Genomic DNA, 24295 nt, shown 5'->3' on the forward strand with positions numbered 1-24295 from the left:
TGGATCACAAGCTGTCCCACGAAGGCTCTCTCTGTCGGGGGTGTCTGCTTCCGTATCGGAGTTAACAAGCCTTGGCAAGTGCAACCCACGCAGGATTCGAAGATTGCTTCTTACTCGGACCAGCAAGGTCAGAGCGGGTGCTCCTTTTCAGGGGAGCGAGGGCCAGTTTGGAGCAACCAGACTAGCAATGTAAATTCAAAGGTTCGTCGGTACTGGGGCCACTAGCCAACGGGCAAGCGACCGGACCAACGCGTCAAACAGTACAATGCAAAAGGGCCCCACGCAGCACTCGGTGAGTGTGGGGGGGAGAGCTTTGGTGCAAAAGCTGCTCGGGGATGGGACTTCTCAAACCCCAATCCACAGCGTCGAGGGAGCCTCAGGGGCTGCACAGTCAGCACTTCGTGGTTTTTCCAATATGGCCGGCCCCACGCTTCAGGTCGCCTCCACGGGTCTCCGATTCGCTGGGACTGTGGATCGGGCTGTTGGAAGGCAGGAAAGCTGGGTCTTGTCGATCTCTGTCGCTCGAGTTCCAGCGGGAACTGCAACAAAGCAAACGGTGAGGCACTGGATGGTGCCTGTTTGCACAGGGTGGTCACTCCTTGACCACAAGGGAGATTCTTCAGTATTGTATTGTATTGTGGCATACTTGTATAGCGCGACCTGTCACCACCAAGGGCATCCTGGCGCTTTGACCCGTACTCCAATGAAAACAGTAGCTCAGCCTATCCTGGGAAAAAGATGAGTTTTCAGAGCCTTTCTAAAAGCTAAAAGATCTTCAAGGCTTCTCAAGGATATAGGCAGAGAGTTCCAGAGTTTGGCTGCCGCTACTCTGAACGAGCGGCCACCCATCCTCACTCTCTGGAATCGCGGGACTACCAGTAGCCTGGATGACGAGGAGCGTAGAGCTCTAGATGGACGATACCAGGCAAACATTCGCCGCAAAGGGATGGGGCCCAGGCCATGGATAGCCCTGAATACAATACACGCTGCTTTGTAGCGCACCCGCAGATGAACTGGCAGCCAATGAAGTTCTCGCAGTGCTGCCGTAGAAGAGCTATGGTAGGGGCGAGAAAGGGCGAGTTTGGCAGCAATATTTTGCACCCTTTGCAACTTGCCCAGAAGTGTTACCGGGGCCTCCAGAAGTAGTGCGTTACAATAGTCAAGTCGACTTAGGATGGTACAACGCACTACTTCTGGTCTGGCTTGCTCAGGGAGGAGAGGAAGGACCTTGCGCAGCATACGAATCCGCATCATACATGTAGAGGTGGTCTTGTTTACATGTAGATCCAACTGCAGATTAGGCCCAAAAGTCAGTCTTCTACGTCGAGTAGGATGTCGAAGGGTCCAGAGTTTCATTTAATAAGTTTCAGTCAGGATAATCTGATGTGCGTTGGCACTGCTCCCACCTTTATTCCAAATCTGTGGGATGGATTACATGCTAGGTCCCTCCTATGGGTGGGACCCAGGAAGGGGGTGGTTTCACCCCTTTCCCTTTGTCCAGTTTCGCGCCAGGACTGGGGCTGGAGTGCCCCAGAACCGGTTTGACTGGATTTTGCATGGGACACCTTGTGTGCCCCAGGCAGTGTCTAGTTTCTTTCAGCCCTCCCTGCTCCAATCCACTATCTCCTGTCTGGGGTGGTGTAGCACCTCCCTGTGACAGGAAACCCTTTGTCCAGGCCTCCCCTGCCAAGTTTCGGTCAGCAGCAGGAGGTCAGACTTGTGTCGGGGCAGCAGCATCCATTTTGTGATGCTGAGGCTCTGGTTAGGATTAACCGCGTTTTAGCAAAGTAACATGTCTTCTCCCTCTAGAAGGGTGGAATGCTACCCCCGTCATCAGGACTGGCGAGGGGGTAGTATTCCAAAGCATATGACACCTTGCACGACATGTTTTGATAAAGCCAAACCAAAGTTAGCAAGTAACCGCGTGGTATGGCAATATCCCGGAACAGCTAAGGGAGTTGGTCCCGACAGCTGCAGACAGGCTCAGCTCATGCTAGAGCACCATCTCACATAAAACCAAGCACTCTGCCTCCAGGATTGTTAAGGCCTGTCATAGGAATGACTGATAGGTATATATGTGTCCAGATATAGGTTTGGATATAGGTATACTATATCTAAACAAGGGGTGATTACACCACCTTGCCCCAGCTGAGTGATCAGCCAGTTGTGTCGATGTAAGTACCAGCCAGGGGTGGCAAAAGATATGCTGCAGCCCCTGGTAGGCCTTGGATGCACCTATGCCATGGGCACCTATAGTGCACTGTACAGGGGCTGATACGGTGTCCAGTACCAAATTGGTTATGTACCTATAGTACATGTAGGTGAATTTAGAGAGAGAACAGCAGGCTGTGGGTCTGATTATTAGGCCCACAGCCACATTAAGTCGAAAATCAGTGAAGCAAAAAGCAAAAATTGGGGTGACCATAGGATAGCAGACCCTACTCTCCTACATTACACCTTTTGTTCCCTACTCTCCTTACTCTCCTTCTCACCACGGGGACAATGAGGGTAACATGGGGGATGAGCCACAGCCTCAATATGATTTCCCACAAGATCCTCAACCACAAGAGGAACCATGGGAGGAGACAACTGACCCTTACAACACCCATCCCTGATGTAGCCTCTTATCCTACTAAGCTGTCACCTACTGATGACACTGTAGTCTTCAATCAACTCATAGACAGGGCAGCACAATTCCACAATGTAGACATGCATAATGACCCTGTTGAGGAAGACTTCTTATTTTACACCTTCCCTACTTCAGAAAAGAGTGTCCGAACACTTCCCATGTTAAAGGGAGTTCTAAAACATGCACCTGACATATTTAAGGATACAGCCTGGGCACGGGTAATCAATCCCAGAATAGAATAGAAAAGAAGTATAGGGTAGCTCCTAACGACCCTACTTACATCAAAGGGCAGTTACCACTAGACTCACTGGTAGTGGCTAATGCACGTAAAAGGGCCAACTCCCAAACAGGGGAAGCACCTCCCCCGATAAAGAGTCAAAAATACTGGAGGCATCAGGCAAAAGGGTAGCAGCACAAGCTTCCAACTCATGAAGAATTGCTAATACACAAGCCCTACTGGCTCGTTACGACAGGGTGCACTATGATCCGCTCGAAAGCCTAATGCAACACCTACCTGAGCCTTTTAAAGCACAAGCTGATGACCTCATACAGGAGGGAAAATTCATAACAAACGCCTACATCAAATGTGCGCTTGATGCAGTAGACACTGCAGCTAGGTCAATTAACACTAGCGTCTTACTACGCAGACATGCATGGCTGTGTATTTCTCGTCTTAAGAATGAGGTGCAGTCCACCATTCTTAACCAACCTGTCAATCAGGATTTTCTATTTGGCCCTGCTGTCGACACCATTTTGTATAAAATGAAAAAAGACACAGAAACCGCAAAATCAATGGGGGCATTGCAATTTCAGCAACATAGAGGCTCCTTTCGACGCTCCTCATACAGAGCAACTACACGAGGAAATACCTCGCTAACATCTGCCTCATACAAAAGTAACACACAAGGTTCCTTCAACAAAAACACAAACGGAGGAGGTTATAGGGGCAACAATAATAAGGGATGAGGACATGGAAGCAATAACACCAGAGCCTCCACTGCCACAAAACAGTGACTTCATTACGCTACCTCCAGACCACCTAACACCGGTCGGAGGCAGACTCCAACAGTTCCTACCTGTCTGGAACACAATTACCATGGACAGGTGGGTGAGATAAATTATCCAGTTTGGTTATTGCCTAGAACTGACTTCTACACCAAACCTACCACCCAGACATCATCCTATGTCCACGGAACACATCACCCTGCTACAACAAGAGGTGAAATGCATGCTGGAAAAGGGGGCCATAGAGCAAGTCCCTTTCCACCATCAAGGGACAGGAGTATACTCCCTATACTTCCTTATTCCTAAGAAGGACGGTCCCTCAGACCAATATTGGACCTCAGACCCCTAAATCAATATATACTATCGGAGCACTTCCATATGATCACACTACAACAAGTGCTCCCGTTGCTACAACAAGGAGATTTCCTAGCAACACTGGACCTCAAAGATGCGTATTTTCACATACCCATCCATCCAGCCCACAGAAAATACCTCAGGTTCAAAATAGAAGGGCAACACTACCAATTCAAGGTTTTGCCCTTCGGGGTTACCACGGCTCCAAGAGTGTTTACAAAATGCTTAGCAACAGTGGCAGCACATCTCAGGAGGCAACACGTCCATGTGTACCCTTACCTGGACGATTGGCTAATACAAGCAAAATCGTACCAACAGTGTGCAGCACACACGTCTCAAACAATTCAGTTGCTACACAGCCTAGGCTTTTCAATCAACTACACAAAATCGCATCTGCAACCATCCCACATACAGCAATACCTGGGAGCCACTATAAGCACCTCAGTGGCAAAGGCATATCCAAACTCCGCAAGGATAGCCAGTATGCAGATACTCATTCGCAAATTCCTGGCACAACACTCTCTACCAGCTCGAGTCTTTATGCAGCTCATAAGCATGATGGCCTCCTGCATATTCATTGTCCCCCATGCCAGACTTCAAATGTGCCCATTACAGGAATGCCTAGCACGGCAATGGAACCATGCTCAAGGAAAACTAAAAGACCTAGTGTTGGTAGACAGTCGCGCTCACAACTCTCTGCATTGGTGGAACCCACAAAACCTTTCCAAGGGGCGACTGTACCAAGAGCCGGTTCCACAACTAGTACTAACAGCGGACGCATCACTGACAGGTTGGGGAGCCACTTTCCTTCAATACACAGTACAAGTGCTCTGGACAACACAACAGAACAAGCTGCATATCAACCAACTAGAATTGCTAGCGATATTTCTAGCCCTAAAAGCATTTAAAAAATACTTGTACAACAAGACAGTGTTAATCCGGACGGGCAACATGACCGCAATGTACTATATCCAGAAACGGGGAGGAACTCACTCGCCACAGCTGTCCCATATGGCACAAAGCATATGGAAGTGGGCTATTCCAAAGAACATTTTTCTCCTAGCAGAACACTTTCCAGGAAAGGACAATCAGATTGCCGACCTGCTCAGCAGGCACAGCCAGCAACTACACAAATGGGAGAATCACCCCCAAGTTCTCAAGCCATTCTTCAAAGAGTGGGGTCACCCGGAAATAGACCTGTTTGCCACAAAAGAAAACTCCAAATGCCAGTACTTTGCCGCCAGATTCCCACATCCGTTGTCACAGGGCAATGCGATATGGATTAACTGATCAGGCAGATTTGCATACGCTTTTCCCCCAGCACCGCTGATCCCGCTGGTGGCACGCAAACTGCGACAACACTCACTCACGCTAATCCTAGTTGCTCCCACATGGGCGAGACAAACATGGTACACAACGTTCCTGGAACTTTCAGTAGTTCCTCATCAAAGTCTGTGCCTTGCACCCCATCTTCTAACTCAGAACCATGGAGAAATTTGACACCCAGATCCCAATCAGATGAACCTAGCGATCTGGCTCCTTAGAGTTTGGATACCTTAACTTAACCCCAAGATTGCATGAACATCATTAGGGAGGCAATACGACCAACCACACGAGAGTGCTATGCAGCTAAATGGAAGAGATTTGTTATTTACTGCAACAATAACCAAATCAACCCTTTACACGCTTCCATACAAAACATTATATGTTACCTGCTGCATCTACAAAAATGTAACTTAGCATACTCTTCTATACGACTACACCTCGCTGCTATAGCAGCATACCTTCAAAATAGAACACCTTTCACTGTTTAGAGTACCAGCAATCAAAGCCTTCATGGAGGGTTTAAAAAGGGTGATCCCTCCAAGGCACCCCCCTTCCCCAGTCTGGAATCTAAATATAGTACTTACCAGACTTATGGGCCCTCCTTTCGAACCTCTACGCTGATGCGAACTACAATTCTTAACGTGGAAGGTTGCATTCTTGGTTGCCATTACCTCACTCAGAAGACTGAGCGAATTACAAGCACTAACAATTCAAGAACCTCTCATGCAGGTACATGCCAACAGGGTGGTTCTTAGAACCAACCCCAAGTTCATGCCTAAGGTTGTATCCAATTTCCATATCAATCAATCTATAGAACTGCCACTTCAAAATCCAGTCAGTAGCTGAGAGAGCCCTACACACATTAGATGTAAAAAGAGCTCTACTTTATTATGTGGACAGAACTAAATCTTTTAGGAAAACAAAACAACTATTTGTTGTTTTTGCACCACAACACAAAGGAAATCCTATGTTCGAGGCATGTGGGCTGCTGAATTCATATCTGTGCATAGATCGCCGCCTAGTGTTGGGTCCGGATGATTGCACATAGTTGTCCTGGAAGAGTCTTCGAAGTATCACGAGATAGGTGGCTCCTCCCCTAGACTACAGTGTGCATGGGCATCCTCTCCATCCTCAGATTGTGTTTTTCTGCCATTGGGTTTGGATGTACTTTCTTAACTCAAGTTCGGAATCGATATAAAACACTTTTCGCAAGGCCAAAAGGCCTTCGGGCGTCGGTATTGTCTTTCGTTCGCTGCCTCGTACTTGATCCAGTTCTTCGAACAGGATGTTGAAGGCCGTTTGCCTTTTATTGACACCGAAGGCCCCAACAACGATCGACGATGGAACGGAGCCCGTTCAAAATCTGCCCCGTCTGCTACTCCAAATACTCTCACATTGATGTGCACCCAGTGTGCAATAAATGCCTATCCCCGGACCATGACGAGGCCAGCTGCATGGCCTGTTCCAAGTTCCGGTCAAAGAAGACACTTCGGCTTCGACGCGCCGCAAGACAGTCGGCGCAGAAAACGGCGCCCGACCCGGAGAACATCTTCGAGGCTGATGACGACGAGGGCGTCGATGAAGAGGATCCTGACTGTGAGAAGTTGGCCTGATATGCAGTGTTCACTATTCTAGTGATCACTATGTATCAGTCCAAAAAACCCTTATTGATGATTGGTTGTAAGTCAACCTTATAGACCAGCTATCCTAGTAGCATGGACAAGAGCAGTCTTCAGGCTAAACTCTAGAGGGCGTGTTAAGCCAGCTGTTATACCATCACATATACCCCTTGAACACCAAGTGAAAGGACACCACACAAGTTATGAAAATAAAAGGATATTTATTTATAACGCAACAGCTCTGGACTCTTTATGAGGACAGGGCGCTAAGCACAATACAAAGCTCTTAAAGAAATACTGAAAGTCGCACAATTTACGCAAATGCCCGAGGGGCACGGAAAACCATATACTACAAAAGTGGAATGCGAAATTACTAGCAGGTAAGTACTACTCCCAGGGACTTTGAAATCGCTAGGCCTACAATGCTGAACCCTTGGATTAGAAGCAGGAGGTCTAGGAACGCCGTGTGCAGAGTGGGAACTCTCACGCGTAATGCGGGACAAAGTCTATGGATACTAGTAAATGCAAAAGTTAGTGTTCTCGGGCGAACCCGACTAGGTAGGTCAAAAACGAAAGTGGATCTAAACACTTCGAGAGTTGGTCTACGCTGGAGCACTGGGGTACTCGGTTTACCTAGCCCAGGGGCTGCGGCTGCATAGGGTTCAAGTGTCGTCGGGAATCCTCGTTGACGAACCAGGAGCCTGAAGTGGAAGTTGCTGGCAGGCGACCAGTGAAGATGTTCCGGGCTGATCCAAGGACTGGATCAGCTGAAGAAGAGTACCTGTAAGCAGAGGGGACCAAGTTCTGAATCACTAGCCAGTGAATAGGTGGGCACCAGGATGGCACCGGACGAGGTCACTCAGCCAGGCGAAGAGGTGACACTGGATTCTGCTGCTGCACGGACCAGGGGCGCTGATGTCGACCAGGCTGGAGGTCTGCGAGCTGTCCCACGTCGGATGTCTGCTGCTGGCGTTGCTGGATCCGGTGAAGGAGGCAACAAGCCTTGGCTACGGCAAGCCCACGTGGCGACACAAAATGGCGTCTTGGGTGGACCAGGAGGGTCCGAGGAAGGTCTCCTTCAGGAGGAGCCTAGGGCCAGTCTAGAGGAGCTGGACCAGCGGTGAAGAAAACGTAGGACGTCGTCGAGAGAGTTACTAGCCAACGGGCAAGTGACCGGACAACGTGGCAAGCGACACAGAAGCAAAAGGGCCCCACGCAGATCTGGTGGATGCTGGGGGGCTGGTCTTCGGTGCTTGTGCTGCTTGGGGTTGGGGCTTCTCTTACCCCAATGCACCCACTCGAGGGTCCCTCGGCGGTCGTGCTGGGTCAGTGTCGTGCTGGTTCTGATGGTCGCCGGGTCCACTGGTCTCGTCGCACCCACGGTTCTCAACTGTGCTGTAGAGGCAGGGAGAGGGCAGGGAGTCCGGGTCTCGTCGTGCTGGTTGGTCTGGTTCCGGAGGAAGGACGTCTTAGCGAACCGCAGATACTTAGTTGGTGCCTGCTGCTGCAGGATGACTACTCCTTAGTCACAAGGGAGAAATCTTAGGAAGAAGTCTTGAGTTCCTTTCGTAGAAAGCAGTTTCAGGATTCAAAGATGATCTAATTTGGAAGGGTCCCCGCTCCCACCTTTATTCTAAAGAAAGGGGCTGGTACGGGACTAGGTCCTGCCCATGGGTGGGACCAGGAAGGGGGGTGGTTACACCCCTCTCCCATGCCAGACTTTCCCCAGCTCAGGGGCTGGTGTGCCCCTGGAACTGGTTCAAACTGGCAGATGCACAGTGAGCACCGGGGTGCCACTTGCAGTCACCTTCCTATTCAGCCCTGCCTACCTAGGATACACAAAACCCTGTCTGGGATGGTGCTAGCACCGCCCCTAACAGGAAACCCTTTGTCCAAGCTCCCCTCGCTGGAAGGACTCCCAGCTGCAGGGGGTCAGACTTGTGTCTGTGGTGGCAGCATCCATTTTGTGATGCTGAGGCTCGAGTTAACTTTAACCGGGGTTCACAGTTACATACATGTCGTGTCCCTCTAGAAGGGTGGAATGCTAACCCTGTCGCCAGAATTGGCGAGGGGTTAGTATTCCAATTCGTATGACACCTTACTCGACCTGTTTTGATAAAGCGATACCAAAGATAGCAAATAACCGCGAGGATTATAATGCACTTAAGAGTATATGGTACGCGTTATCATAGAACAGCTATTAGGACTTGGTTCCGCAAGCTGCAGACAGGCTCAGCTCATGCCAGAGCACCATCTCGCATAATTCCAAGCACTCTGCCTTCAGGATCGTTAAGGCCTGCCATAGGAGTGACTGATAGGAATACATGTGTCCATTTTAGGGTTAGATATAGGAATACTAAATCTAAAACAAAGGGTGATTACACCACCTTGCCCCAGCTGTCGTGCAGCCAGTTGTGTCAGATTTAGATGGCCAGCCAGGGGTGGCATAATACATGCTGCAGCCCCTGGTAGGCCTGGGTACACCTATGCCCTGTGTACAGGGACTGATAAGGTGGCCCAGTACCAATTGGTAAATGCACCTAAGGTACATGGAATCCATTTCACAGAGAGAGCAGTGGGCCTGGGGTCCTAAATAGCAGGGTCCCAGGTCAACTAAGTCGGAAAACCAGCAAAACACCAGGCAAAAAGTTGGGGGCAACCATAGTCAGGTATCCACCCTCCTACACTGACCAACAGTCAGACCCTGCGTCTGAGCATGACTCTAGCTATGATGTGGACGAAGAAGACTACGTCCATGAGGAAGACGTCGTCGTGGTAGGAGACGACTCAGAGGCCATTGGAGCCGTCGATGACGACTCGAGCGATGAGCAAGGCCCACCCGCAGTCGCAGGGCCCAATACTGACACTGTACTTCCTACGGCTCAGGTCGAGGCATCGCCGGAAGGCCTTACTCAAGATCTTAATCCACATTCTTTAGCCCTGCGTCAAGGCCCGGCTACGAATACTTCTAAAGAGCCATCGGTCGATCACCCACAATCAGCGGTGAAACCGAAACCGACAGATGCTAAACCGAAAATGCTAAAGACAGTCCTCGGATCGACCGCCTCGGATTCGTCGGCTTCAATCAAATCTAAGAGTGTCATCGACCCTTCGGGATCGCAAAGGGGCGTCGGCCTGAAGACCGGGGTGCCGAAGCCTGTCTCTACGGTCAAGCACGTTGCACTGACGCCGTCGACGTCCAAAGATGGCGACACTGGCAAAGGACACAAGGCTAAAAAGACTCGCGATCCGAAGCTTCTAGCCTCCAAGCCAATAGTGGGAAAGGCCTTCGAGTCGAAGAGCAAACTCGACCAGAAAGAGCATGTCGCGTCGAAGCAAAAGAGCGTGCCTGCCGCGCACCGTGAGCTCTATGCTTGCGGCCTTGCGTCGACGACTAGTGATCAGACGAAGTCGGTCGGATCGAAGACAGCGCCACCCTCGAAAAAGGTTGGTTTGTCTCCAATGCTTACGCCACCAATTAAGTACGGACTGCCCCCGACCGCTCGACCCAAGGCGTTCGAGCCACAAAAGAGCACCGACGCAGCCAAAAAGGTGTCGGTAGTTTCACGGAGTCAGCACATTGAGGAGGATGTGGTGTTCCAAGCGCCCTCCTATGACAATCAATCAAAACTGTTCATCGACTCGGATTCTGGCAGACTCACTATTTACAAACAGAAGATCATCCCAGAAAATCCTTTGGAGTCGCACAAGATCACTCTCAAGAAGAAAAGGGATTCTACCACCTCACCTGTTCTTTTTTGAAACTGTAGAGTCCTATGGACAAGAATATGCCTATTCTCCCACACGCACTAGTGAGGATGTGGGGGAGGTATACAATGAGGAAGAATTTACTTATCCTGTTGACACGGATCAAGAGGAACCTCAACCCTGGACTGACCCTGTGTACCCTGGTGAGCCACACACCACGCCAGACACTCAGTCCTATAACGTCAAGACCTCGCCTACTGAAGATACTGCTGCGTTTAACGCATTGATTGAAAGGGCAGCCAATAACCATGACGTGGAAATGCACGCTGACCCAGTGGAGGAAGACTTTTTGTTTGATACTTTCTCAACTTCAGAAAGATCAGTAAAGACATTGCCTATGCTAAAGGGTGTCCTTAAACACGCTACTGACATTTTCAAGGAGACCACAAGGGCAAGGGTTGTAAACCCAAGGATTGAAAGGAAATACCGGCCTGCGCCTGTGGACCCTACGTACATCAAGGGCCAGCTCCCATTGGACTCCCTCGTGGTGGCTAATGCTTGTAAGAGAGCGAACTCTCAAACAAACGGTGATGCTCCCCCTCCGGACAAAGAATCCAAAATCTTAGAAGCTTCTGGCAAACGAGTAGCGGCTCAAGCGGCAAATATTTGGAGGATCTCAAATACACAGGGCCTATTAGCCAGATATGATAGGGCTCATTACGACACGTTAGAGCAGCTACTACAACACCTGCCTGATGTTTATAAGGAGGGAGAAGAAATGCTGAGACAGGAGGGGAAGTTAATTTCCAATGCATCCATCAAGTGTGCGCTCGATGCAGCAGACACAGCAGCTAGGGCCATCAACACAAGTGTGATGCTTAGAAGGCATGCCTGGCTACGCAGCTCTGGTTTTAAGCCATAGATCCAAACAACTTCACTCAATCAGCCGGTTAACCCTGACTTTCTCTTTGGTCCTGATGTAGACACGACCCTTGAAAAATTAAAAAAGACACTGAAACAGCAAAATCCATGGGAGCTCTGCAGTCACAACAGTTAAGGGGCGGTTCCTTTCGTCGCTCCGGTAACAGGGGAGCCTCTAGAGGTCAAGCATCACAGCAAGCCCAATACAACAAAGGGGTCAAGCAGGCCACCTATAACAAGAACAATAGGGGTGGATATCGTGGGAACAGCACCAAAGGCAGAGGACGAGGAAATGATAATGACGTCTTGTCACTGCCCCCAGACCATATAACACTGGTCGGGGGAAGACTTCAGCAGTTCCTGCCAGTCTGGGAAGGCATTACCACAGACAGGTGGGTGAGACAACTTATCCAATACGGCTATTGTCTGGAACTAACCGCCACTCCCCCCAACATACCCCCAAGGCACCGTCCTATGTCCGCAGAGCACATGCACTTATTGCAGCAAGAAGTCATCTGCATGCTGCAAAAAGGGGCCATAGAACTTGTGCCTTTAGAACAGCAGGGTACAGGGGTGTACTCACTGTACTTCTTAATCCCAAAGAAGGACGGTTCTCTCCGGCCCATTCTAGACCTCAGACCCCTGAACCAGTACATCTTATCAGAACATTTTCACATGCTGACTTTGCAGCAAGTTCTACCATTGCTCAGTCAGGGGGACTTCCTAGCAACCCTAGACCTAAAGGACGCATATTTCCACATTCTTATTCACCCAGGACACAGGAAATATCTCAGGTTCACCATAAACAACCAGCATTACCAGTTCAAGGTCCTGCCTTTCGGGGTCACTACTGTCCTCAGGGTGTTCACCAAGTGCTTGGCGACAGTGGCTGCGCACCTTCGGAGACAACACATCCATGTCTATCCTTATCTGGACGACTGGCTTGTCCAACAAAAGTCAGCCCAGCAATGTGCCAGCCACATGTCCCGCACGATTCACCTCCTACACAGTCTAGGATTTTCACTGAATTACCCAAAATCACATCTTCAACCCGCACATGTCCAACAGTACCTTGGTGCGACAATAAACACTCTGACAGCAACAGCGCAGCCAAACCTGCCAGAGTCAACAGCATGCAATTGCTAATTCAGACATGCAGGCCCCAACACTCACTCCCAGCGCAGGTATTTATGCAGCTGATAGGCATGATGGCCTCCTGCATCTTCATAGTCCCTCACGCGAGGCTACACATGCGTCCGCTTCAGAAGTGCTTGGCACGACAGTGGAACCAGGCTCAGGGACATCTAAAAGACCTAGTGTTGGTGACCGGTCGTGCATACAACTCTCTGCATTGGTGGAACAGACAAAACCTTTGCAGGGGACGACCGTTCCAAGAGCCTGTACCATAGATAGTGCTGACGACAGACGCATCTCTCCGGGGCTGGGGAGCGCATGTCCTCCATTATACATTGCAGGGACTATGGACGACGCAGCAGCAGCAGAAGATGCATATCAATCTGTTGGAGCCGATGGCAATCTTCATGGCGATGAAGGCGTTCAGATTGCATTTGTGCAACAAAGTCGTGCTGATCCGGACGGACAACATGACTGCCATGTATTACATCCAAAAGCAGGGAGGCACTCACTCTCCACAATTGTCTCATCTAGCCCAGAGCATGTGGAAGTGGGCCATTCAAAGACACCTGTTCCTCATGGAGGAACATCTCCCTGGCAAGGATAACCAGATGGCGGACCTGCTCAGCAGGCACAGCCATCAGATGCACGAGTGGGAGATACACCCCTCGGTGCTCCAACCAAATTTCCAGCAGTGGGATCATCCAGAGATAGACCTATTCGCCACAAAGGAAAATGCAAAATGCCAAACCTTCGCCGCCAGGTTCCCACACCCACAGTCTCAGGGCAATGCGATATTAATGAACTGGTCAGGCAGATTTGCGTACGCTTTTCCTCCAGCACCACTCATACCGCTAGTGGCACGCAAACTGCGGCAACACTCCATGACGCTCATCCTAGTTGCTCCAACATGGGCAAGGCAGGCGTGGTACACCACGTTCCTAGAACTTTCAGTGGTGCCTCACCAACGACAGCGACTCACGCCCAGTCTCCTCACTCAGAGCCGTGGAGACATTCAGCACCCAGATCCGCAACAGTTGAGCCTTGCAATAGGGCTCCTGAGGTCATAGTTTGGCTACCTGAACCTGCCCCCTGACTGTATGAACATCATCAAGGAGGCAAGAAGACCTAAAACCAGGGCATGCTATGCGGCCAAATGGAAGCGATTAGTCATTTTACTGTTCCAATAATGACATAAATCCGCTAGATGCATCAACGCAAAACATTATATGTTATTTGTTGCACCTATACAGATGCAATCTGGCATATAGTTCCATCAGGATACATTTGGCTGCAATGGCAACTTATCTTCAAAACAGACAGCATCTTTTTCTTTTCAGGATGCCAGCCATTAAAGCTTTTATGGAGGGACTCAAGAGAGTGATTCCTCCCAGACACCCTCCTTCACCTGTCTGGAATCTGAACATAGTTCTCACCAGACTAATGGGACCACCCTTTGAACCTCTTCACTCTTGTGAGATACAGTTTCTGACATGGAAAGTGGCTTTTCTAGTAGCAATCACATCGCTAAGAAGAGTTAGTGAGCTTCAAGCCCTAACTATCCAAGAGCCTTTCATACAGATTCATGCTAATAGGGTAGTGCTGCGCACCAACCCAAAATTTATGCCTAAGGTGGTGTCGCAGTTCCACATTAATCAAACCATAGAACTGCCCGTTTTCTTCCTAATTCCAGATTCAGTGGCAGACCGAGCACTGCACACATTGGATGTTAAAAGAGCTCTCCTGTATTACATAGACAGGACGAAAGATTTCAGGAAGACTAAGCAACTGTTTGTTGCCTTCTCTCCACGACACAAAGGCAACCCCATTTCCAAATCAGGTATAGCCAGATGGATTGTTAAGTGCATACAGATATGTTATCAAAAGGCTAAACGCACATTAACAGTTCCCCCAAGAGCGCATTCCACACGCAAGTTAGGGGCATCCATGGCTTTCCTAGGTAACATTCCTCTAGAGGATATATGTAGAGCAGCCACATGGACCACCATACATACATTTACCAAACACTACTGCGTGGATGTACACTCCAAACAGCAAGCTGCTGTAGGACAGGCTGTTCTCAAAACTTTTTCAGACTGCTGCAGCTGGCACGGGCACCCACCGCTAAGGAGGTAACTGCTATTTATTCTATGCACAGATATGAATTCAGCAGCCCACATGCCTCGAACGGAATATGCTACTTACCAGTATGCATCTGTTCTTGGCATGTAGGGCTGCTGACATTCATATCGCCCGCCCTCCTCCCCGGTGCCTGTCGCAGCTGTAGCACTCAGAATCATTCTCAGTCATTGTCAACAATTACTGTATTACACTCCATCTCTGCCACAATGGCGAAAAACAATCTGAGGATGGAAAGGATGCCCATGCGCACTGTAGTCCAGGGGAGGAGACACCTATCTCGTGATACTTCGAAGACTCTTCCAGGACAACAATGTGCAATCATCCGGACCCAACACTAGGCGGCGATCTATGCACAGATATGAATATCTGAAAGAGACACGTTAGTGATAGATTCCTTACCTTAGAATATCCCCAGGCGTCAGACTGGATCCGGAAACTTTTGCGTAGCAGTACCCTTGCGCGTCGGTAGGCGTCGTCTGCGGCTCCGCGTCCGTCGTCGGCGTCGTGGGCGCCGTGATGACGTCGTCGGAGTACTTAGACGCCGCCTCCGCGTGCTGACGTCAGTTCTTCTTTATTCCGCGCCAACCAGCGCAGATCTGGAAAAAGCAGTAACCCAGTCAATTTTTGACTAACTTTTTGGTGATCATTTTTGATCCTTTTCGAAGCCTTGTGACTCCGACGGTGCCGTAGGTATGCCCGGCTTCAAGCATTGTGACAAGTGCGACCGCACCATGTCGGTCACGGATCCTCACAGCCTGTGCCTGACGTGTTTGGGCGTCGACCACGACGACGAGGCCTGCCCCTACTGTCGGGCCCTTTCGAGGAAAGCCAGGCGGGAGCGGTCCCGCAGGCGGCTCGAACTCAGACAGTCGGCCCGCACCGCGTGAGGTCCCGGTCCAACGGGAGGTCGAGGGACAGGTCGCGGAGATGGAGCCGTCACAGCTCCGGGAGTCGGCACCACTCCTCCGGGTCCAAGTCGTCAGGTAAGAAACATAAGAAGTCGAAGAGGCATCATCGCTCTTCTGACTCCCCTCGACGCTCGCGCGATGCGGCCGGGGGTTCGGGTGACACCTCCCACGTGGCTCCTCGGGAGTCGCGTGGCGTCTCGTCCGGCCCCATACCCTCCGGTCCCTGGGCTGAACGCGATGCCGGAGGAGATTGAGCGTTTCCTCATGGCCATGAAGTCCCTTTCTCCTCCGACTGGCTCCGCGGCGCCTCCGGGCCCAGCGAACCCGTCTGAGGGCCCTAGTGGGTCTGGGGCTTCGACCCCGACGCCGTTGGTTGCTTCGGCCCAACGCCGCCGACGCCTTCGGGCCCGGCGCCGCAGGGCCCCACGATCCCGACACCGCCGGCGCCTTTGGGCCCAGCGCCACAGGACGCCGCTGGGCCTTCCTCGGGCTCTGGATCGTCACCGGTGGACCTTACGACCCCCCCGGCGTCGGTCCTTCTGGTGTCACCTCCGGCGCCGTCCTCGGTACCTCCCTTGCTTCGGTTCCGACGTCGTGGTGTTGACGATGGCTGCCAAGGCCTTGGGCCTTGAGCTCCCCGTTGCGGCCGTGAGGACTAACCTCCTCACAGAGGTCCTTAAACCGCAGTCATGCTCGTCTGAGCCTCTGCTGCCTTTTAATGAGGCCTTGACCGACGTTCTTTTGGGCACTTTGTCCAGGCCCGCTACGGGTTCGCCCGTAGATAGGAACGTGGCCAGACGCCACCGCCCGCCTCCGGGCGACCCATGTTTACTGTCCTCCAACCCCACCCCCGAGAGTCTGGTCATCCAGGCCTCTAATTCCCAGACTGCATTCCCGACGACCCCGCCGGACAGGGAATCCAAGATGTATGAGAATTATGGAAAGAAGATATTCTCTTCCCTTAGTTTGGGACTGCGGTCTTCCAACACCGCATGCCTCTTGGGCCTCTACACCCACTCTCTGTGGGAGACGGTGGCGGAAGTGCTGCCAGAGTGCCCGTTGGAGCTACGGGCCAAACTCGGCCAAGCCCTTGTGGAGGGCCGAGATGCAGCCAAGTATTCAATCAGGTGTGGGCTGGATACTACCGACTCGCTAGGCAGAGCGATGGCTACGACAGTGGCGGTGAGACGCCACGCCTGGCTGAGATCCGCCAATTTTTCGGCAGATGTCCAGAACACTCTGATGGACATGCCGTTCGATGGCCGTCGCCTCTTTGGCGACAAGGCAGACCACACGCTTGAGCGCTTTAAGGACACCAGGGCTACGGCCAAGTCCTTGGGCCTCTCGGCCCCGCACCAGCAAACAGGTGCCTTTCACTCCTTTCGTGGCCAGGGAAGGGGCCCCCCCAAACGTGCCGCCAGCCACTCACCGCAGACTATCGTCCAGCGCGGCGGCCGAGGAAACCGCCGCGGAGGCGGTCGGGGAACCCGCGAAGTCAGTCCACACCTGCCCCCGCGGCATCCACCTCTAAACCCTCCTAGTCCGTGCTTTTCGGCCCATGTGACGCCAGTGGGAGGCAGGGTTCGCCATCACCACTCTCACTGGCGCACTGTAGCTTCGGACAGGTGGGTGCTGCAGATCGTCCGGAGGGGCTACTCCCTCCCCTTCAAGACGACTCCTCAAACCATGCCACCGCAACACCACCGCGTATCGGGGGATCACTTGCGGCTCCTGCAGGAGGAAGTTTCGGCCCTCTTGGCCAAGGGGGCCATCGAAGCGCGTTCCTTGGCCACAAGTAGGACGTGGTTGCTACTCCCACTACTTTCTGGTACCCAAGAAGGGCAAAGGGGGCCTACGCCCTATCTTGGATCTGAGGAACGTCAACAGCTTCCTCCGGATGAGAAGTTCAAAATGCTGACTCTGGCTCAGGTCTTAGCTGCCCTAGACCCAGGAGACTGGATGGTAGCGTTGGACTTGCAGGACGCGTATTTCCACATCCCCGTCCTGCCGGTCCACCGGCGTTACCTGCGGTTCACGGTAGGCCACGAGCACTTTCAGTTTACCGTGCTCCCCTTCGGCCTTACCAGCGCCCCACAGGTGTTCACGATGGTGATGGCGGTGGTCGCAGCTCATCTGCGCAGGTTGGGGGTCTCAGTCTTCCCCTACTTTGACGACTGGTTGTTGAAGGCGGGCTCGCCCCAGACAGTCGTCAGCCACCTCCAGACTACGCCGGATCTCCTGCACCAGCTTGGATTTTCCATCAATGTGCCGAAATCACACCTGTGCCCCTCTCAGAAGCTCCTTTTCATCGGAGCGGTTCTCGACTCGGCGCAGTTTCGGGTTTACCCGCCCGAACAGCGGGTTCGGGATATACAGGCTCTGATTCCGATCTTCCGGCCTTTATCCCGAGTTCCGGTCAGGTTGACGCTGCGGCCTCTGGGGCTGATGGCCTCCTGCATCCTTCTGGTGCATCACGCACGGTGCCGGATGCGGGCTCTGCAGTGGGACCTGAAGTTTCTGTGGGCCCAGCATCAGGGCAACCTGTCCGACCATGTCCTGATCTCGGAGGGCACTGCGAGTCAGCTGCAGTGGTGGCTCACGGACCGCGATTGGGTCAACGGCAGATCCCTCTCCCTTCCCCAACCGTAGCACGTAGTTGTGACGGACGCGTCCCTCCAGGGCTGGGGAGGCCACATGGGAGAGGCGGAGATCAGAGGCCTCTAGTCTCCGGTGGAGTCCCGGCTCCATATCAACCTGTTGGAGCTGCTGGCGATCCGTCTAGCACTAAGGCATTCCTCCCGTCTGTCCGAGGGAGTGTAGTGCAGGTGTTCACGGACAACACCACCGCCATGTGGTACTGCAACAAACAGGGCGGGGTGGGGTCGTGGACCCTCTGCCAGGAGGCTCTGCGCCTCTGGCAATGGCTGGAACATCAGGGCGTGACTCTGATGGTTCAACACCTGGCAGGCTCTCTGAACGCCAGGGCGGACGAACTCAGCCGACGGTGCTCGATGGATCACGAATGGCGTCCGAACTCGGACGTGGCGCAAGGCCTCTTTCAGCAGTGGGGAGAGCCTTGGTTAGATCTATTTGCCACCGAAGAGAGCGCGCAATGTCATCAGTTCTGCGCGTTGGAATTTCCAAGGCGGCACTCGCTCGGAGACGCTTTTCGTCGCTAGTGGAGCTGCGGTCTGTTGTACGCCTTTCCGCCTATACCACTTCTGCCCAGAGTGCTGAAGAAGATCAAGCGCGACCGGGCACAAGTCATCCTTGTTGCTCCGGACTGGGCACGAAGGTACTGGTATACCGAGCTACTCAGTATGTCAGTCGATCTCCCGGTCCGTCTGCCTCTTCAGGAGGACCTTCTGTTGCAGCATCAGGGGACGGTCCTCCACCCGAACCTGTCCAGCCTCCACCTCCATGCTTGGAGATTGAGCGGCGACAGTTGAGGCCATTTGACTTGCCTCCTGAAGTCTGTAACATCATTCTGGCAGCCAGGCGTCCCTCCACAAAGTCGGTATACGCCTGCAGGTAGTACATATTTGTGGCATGGTGCACAGCAAAGGCTGTGGATCCCCTCAATGCCCCTCTTTCTGAGGTTCTCCTCTTTCTTCTCTCTCTTGCCCAGCAGGGCTCTGCTCTGGGCACTGTCAAGGGCTATCTTTCAGCTCTTTCGGCCTTTCTGAGGCTGCCTGACTAACCTTCTTTGTTCAAGTCGCCTATCGTTAATAGAGTCCTGAAGGGCATCACTCATACGTTCCCTCCTGTTCCCTTCGTGATGCCTCAGTGGGACTTGAACCTGGTTCTTACGTTTCTGATGTGCGCTCCCTTTGAGCCACTCCACAACTGTCCTCTTCGCCTTCTTTCTTTGAAGACTGCCTTCCTGGTAGCCATCACCTCTGCCAGGAGAGTGAGTGAACTCCAGGCTCTGTCTTGTAAGCCTCCTTTCCTTTCAGTCCATCTGGACAAGGTTGTGTTACGGACGAGGCCCTCCTTCCTACCCAAGGTAGTCACGGCCTTCCACATTTGGCAATCCATCACGTTGCCCACCTTCTTTCTGCCTCCGCACCCCTCGAGAGAGAGGAGGAGAGGCTCCACCGTCTGGACCCAAAACGTAAAAAGGGTACTGCTACGCAAAAGTTTCCGGATCCAGTCTGAGGCCTGGGGATATTCTAAGGTAAGGAATCTATCACTAACTAATGTCTCTTACAGATATATCGTTACACAAGTAGTAACTTGTGTATCAGCAGCCCTACATGCCAAGAACAGATGCATACTGGTAAGTAGCATATTCCTTCAAAATCAGGAATAGCCAGATGGATAGTTAAATGCATTCAAATATGTTATCAAAAGGGAAAACGCACTTTAACCGTCCCTCCCAAGAGCACACTCTACAAGGAAAATGGGGGCATCCATGGCTTTCCTAGGAAATATTCCTCTTGAAGATATCTGTAAGGCAGCCACATGGACCACCATACACACTTTCACAAAACACTACTCTGTTGACGTACAAGCAAAAGAGCAAGCTGCTGTAGGCCAGGCTGTCCTCAAAACTCTTTTTCAAACTGCTGCAGCTGGCACAGGTAACCACGGCTAGAGGAGATACTGCTATACAGTCTATGTACAGATATGAATTCAGCAGCCCACATGCCTGGAACGGAATATGCTACTTACCAGTATGCATCTGTTCTTGGCATGTAGGGCTGCTGACATTCATATTGCCTGCCCTCCTCCCCGGTGCCTGTCGCAGGTGCAGCATTATCTCTGGCATGGCCATCTCTTTCTTTACTTATCTCCATCTCTGCCACAATGGCGAAAAACAATCTGAGGATGGAGAAGATGCCCATGCGCACTGTAGTCCAGGGAAGGAGTCCCCTATCTCGTGATACTTCGAAGACTCTTCCAAGACAGCAAAGTGCAATCATCCGGACCCAACACTAGGCAGTGATCTATGCACAGATATGAATGTCAGCAGCCCTACATGCCAAGAACAGATGCATACTGGTAAGTAGCATATTCCTTATCATTTTCAGTCTTTACCAGATACTGCCATTATGTAGTTGTTCTGTGGAAATGGAACTGAATGGTCAGACACAGAAGCACAATTTTACTAAGCATATCATTTAGACATAAAAAGAGGCATAAACTCTTGAGGGAAAATGTGTGCAATATGAAGATTTTGCATTGGAACCACAGAATCGGAGACTGTGGTCAACACAAGTTGGATAGAAATTAGTTCCATAGATCTGTCTTGCACTTTACGTCCCCCCAGTCTTAGGGCGTAATTCCTTATCTCTGCCCACTTACAAGCCCTAAGTAGAACACTTTGGAGACATTTGTGCAATAAAGATATGTACTTTTATATTTCCCTGTATATATTGTCCTATACTATAAAGGCATTTTTCCTTGACCGCTTGGCTCTCTTGGATAATATTTTCTTCTCTCTACAGCAACTGTTACTTTCTTGCTGTTACGTACCCCTGTCCTTGTTGAGAATATCAGTGCTAACCGCAATGTACTGGACAGGGGTCTAATGGTATATTGATTGTTTTCTGAATTGTTTATTTATTTATTTATTTATTTCAAAGGTTTTATATAGCGCTGCTTGACCCAAGAGTATCAGAGCGCTTTACAATTAAGGTAAACATAATAATATAACATTAACAAAGTGCAGAAAATGTACAAGGGATATAGCATTGCATTTTGAAGAGCTATGAGAGCAAAGAAACCGAGATAATTTAAGGGGAAGATGAAGGTTGAAAGATACGAGAGAGATAGGGAGTAGAGGAGGGGAGAGAGAATATGACACGGGGGAGAGGGTGCGATGGAGTGGGCAGGGGAAGAGTAAAGAGTGAACAAGTTCAGAGTCAGTAGCATTAGAGACCCCAATATTTGTTGAGAAGAAGTACTTTGAGTCCTTTTTTGAAGAGAGGGTAAGAGGGGTTGCAGAGAAGATCCTTGGGGAGAGAGTTCCAAATCGTAAGAGCGTTACCAGAGAATGCCCGGGATCTGGTCTTTTTACACTTGAGTCTGGGAGGGATCAGGACAGGGGATTTAGTGCTCCTCAGGGACCTGGAGCACCCTGCTTTCTGTAGTTTGAGTGCAAGGTAAGAGGGGGTGTTTTGGTGAAGAGCTTTGTGAGTGATACAGGAAATCTTGTAGGTGGTTCTTCCTTCTATTGGGTGCCAATTGAGATTTTTGAGGACTGGGGAGATGTGGTCGAATCTTTTACAGTCAGAGATAAGTCTAAAGGCTGGGTTGAGAACAGATTTAATCGGTGCAAGATGGACTTTAGGGGTGCCGACAAGTGTGGCGTTACCATTGTCAATCCTGGAAAGAACAAGCGATTGGACAACGGTTTTGAAATCATCAGCTGGAATAAAAGGTTTGATTTGTTTGAGGTGGTGAAGGGTGAAAAGAGCACTTTTGGCTGCATTTTTTATGTGGGGGATGAGATTAAGATTGTGGTCGATGCTCATGCCTAGGGATTTAACAGAATTAGATGTGGAGAGGGAGCAATAAAGTGCTTTGATATCATTGATCCAGAGTTGAATGGGAAGGGAATTGTTTTTGGGAGTGAAAAGGATGATTTAAGTTTTTTTTGGATTCAGTTTTAGATGGTTCAGATGGATCCAGGCTTGAATTCTAGTCAAGGTGTCATTAGGGTGAAGAATGTCATTGTGGGATTTGATCTTGTAGTATAGTTGGGTGTCGTCGGCATAGAGGTGGTAACTGATTTTGGCTTGTTTGAGAATGAGAGTGAGTGGTTCCATGAAAAGATTAAATAGGGTTGGGGAGAGGATGGATCCTTGAGGGACACCGAGTGAGACAGGTTGTGGATTGGAGAGGCAGTGGTTGAGCTTGATTTGCTGTGATCTATTTTGAAGGAATGAGGAGAACCATTTGAATACAGTGCCTTCAAAGCCAAATCGATTTTTGAGAGTTTTGAGAAGGGTGGGATGGTTGTCAGTATCAAAAGCAGCCGAGAGGTCAAGGAGGATTAGTAGTGATAATTCACCTTTGTCTAGGGAGCGATGAATATCATCTGTAATATTTAACATAGCAGTTTCGGTGTTGATCTTGCAGTATAACAGCCGAGGTGGACATGTATCTAAACAGGAGTAAAGCAGACTAAAACAAAATCCTTCTTTATTATGTAGAAACAACTTCTTTGTTTACTTAGTTAGACTAAATTGTTTAATTCTTATTAGTTGCATAGTTTGAAACATGTTCCTCACATAACCTAGTCAAGGAAAACAAACATTTTCAATTTTTTCTCAAAAATGCTGCAAAATAAAATGTTTTTGTGGGGTTTGTAATCGAGAAATATGAGCATCGTGAAACTCTTCAGCAGTGGTCATTTTTGTGGTTGTTTTGCTATCTTGATTATCCGTTAGAGGCTTGACAAAGGGGAAAAGTGAACAAACAGTCCTTTATTACGGTGAAGGGCAAGGAATGACCACCAGAATGAAGAATCTCCTTAGTTTCTTTTCTTTTTGTACATACAGACTCTAAAAATAAATTTCTAGGTAGAAAGTGTGTTTTTTCCTTTGGTTGTTTAACACAGCAATGTAGGTATCATAACACAATTGCAAAACTGGTAATAAGATACAATAAACTTGCACAAATTCTATAATTGCAGAAGAGGTTCAGCCCATATTTTACAATAATATTCATTAGTTTAGTAAATTTGGGCCCGATTTAGAGTTTGGTGCTACTCATATTGTTCTTGCATGTTCTCGGATTTTATCATTTGTTTATGCGTCACTTTCTGAATAAATCCCTCAGGAGAATATATCTTGAGTACGGAGGAGGTGAGGCACATTTTCGGAATTTGGGTGTGCGACATTTTTTCTTAGATCAGAGATAATTCCTCATCAATCTTCAGACCTCCAATATTAAATATTGCAGAGCTTCATAATTGTTACTGAGAACTGTATAATGTTTATTGCTCTGCCATTAAAATATAAAGTAAAGTATTTGGCGAAAAAAACACACTTGCTAACTGATACTCTCCCTCAGGAGGGGATGGAAGCGTTCCTGAGGATCATTATGGAAACCTTAGAGATGGTGAAGCAGCAGGTGAGGAGGAGTTTTTATCATTTGATCCTGAAGTCGCAGTGCCCTCACCAACAACAGTTGCTTCTGATATAAATTAAACTGAGATGTCAGAACCTGGTCAAGGATTTGCAGCCACCCTAAATCCCTTCTTCATAAAATATTCAATATGAATTTTCTCAGCCAGACTCTCCAGTTGCAGTCTAGCTAGTGTTGCCATTAATAGTGCAAACCATTTTGCGTTATTACCCAAAATGTTTGGGATTTAGGTGCGATTTTATGCCAAGGACTTAAATAATGTGTACGCAAAAAAACATAGAATTTGCTCCAGTTTGTATTTCTATGAAATAAACGTTAAATCTTGTTTACTTATAAAATTAATATAAATACTTTTTACTCAGTTTTGTGAGAAGCAATCTTAAGAGTACCAAAAATAAAAACTAGAGGAAGAGGGGTGGTGGCTTTACATTCTGGTAATCTCCCAAAGTATG

General features: G+C 49.9%; 1 protein-coding gene across 4 annotated transcripts in view; it reads left to right on the plus strand.

Moving 5' to 3' along the window:
- Positions 1–24295, plus strand: part of TASOR (transcription activation suppressor) — a 939357-nt gene that overhangs the window by 697868 nt on the left and 217194 nt on the right. For 2 of the 4 annotated variants that reach the window (XM_086939126.1, XM_086939124.1), the window contains exon 17: positions 23769–23828. The exons of the other annotated variants lie outside the window; for them this stretch is intronic. In XM_086939126.1, the coding sequence (XP_086795252.1) occupies positions 23769–23828 (60 nt within the window). The remainder of the gene's footprint in view (positions 1–23768; positions 23829–24295) is intronic. 4 annotated transcript variants of the gene reach the window in all.

This window comes from Lissotriton vulgaris, chromosome 9 (genome assembly GCF_964263255.1).
Source record: "Lissotriton vulgaris chromosome 9, aLisVul1.2, whole genome shotgun sequence".
Classification (NCBI taxonomy): domain Eukaryota; kingdom Metazoa; phylum Chordata; class Amphibia; order Caudata; family Salamandridae; genus Lissotriton; species Lissotriton vulgaris.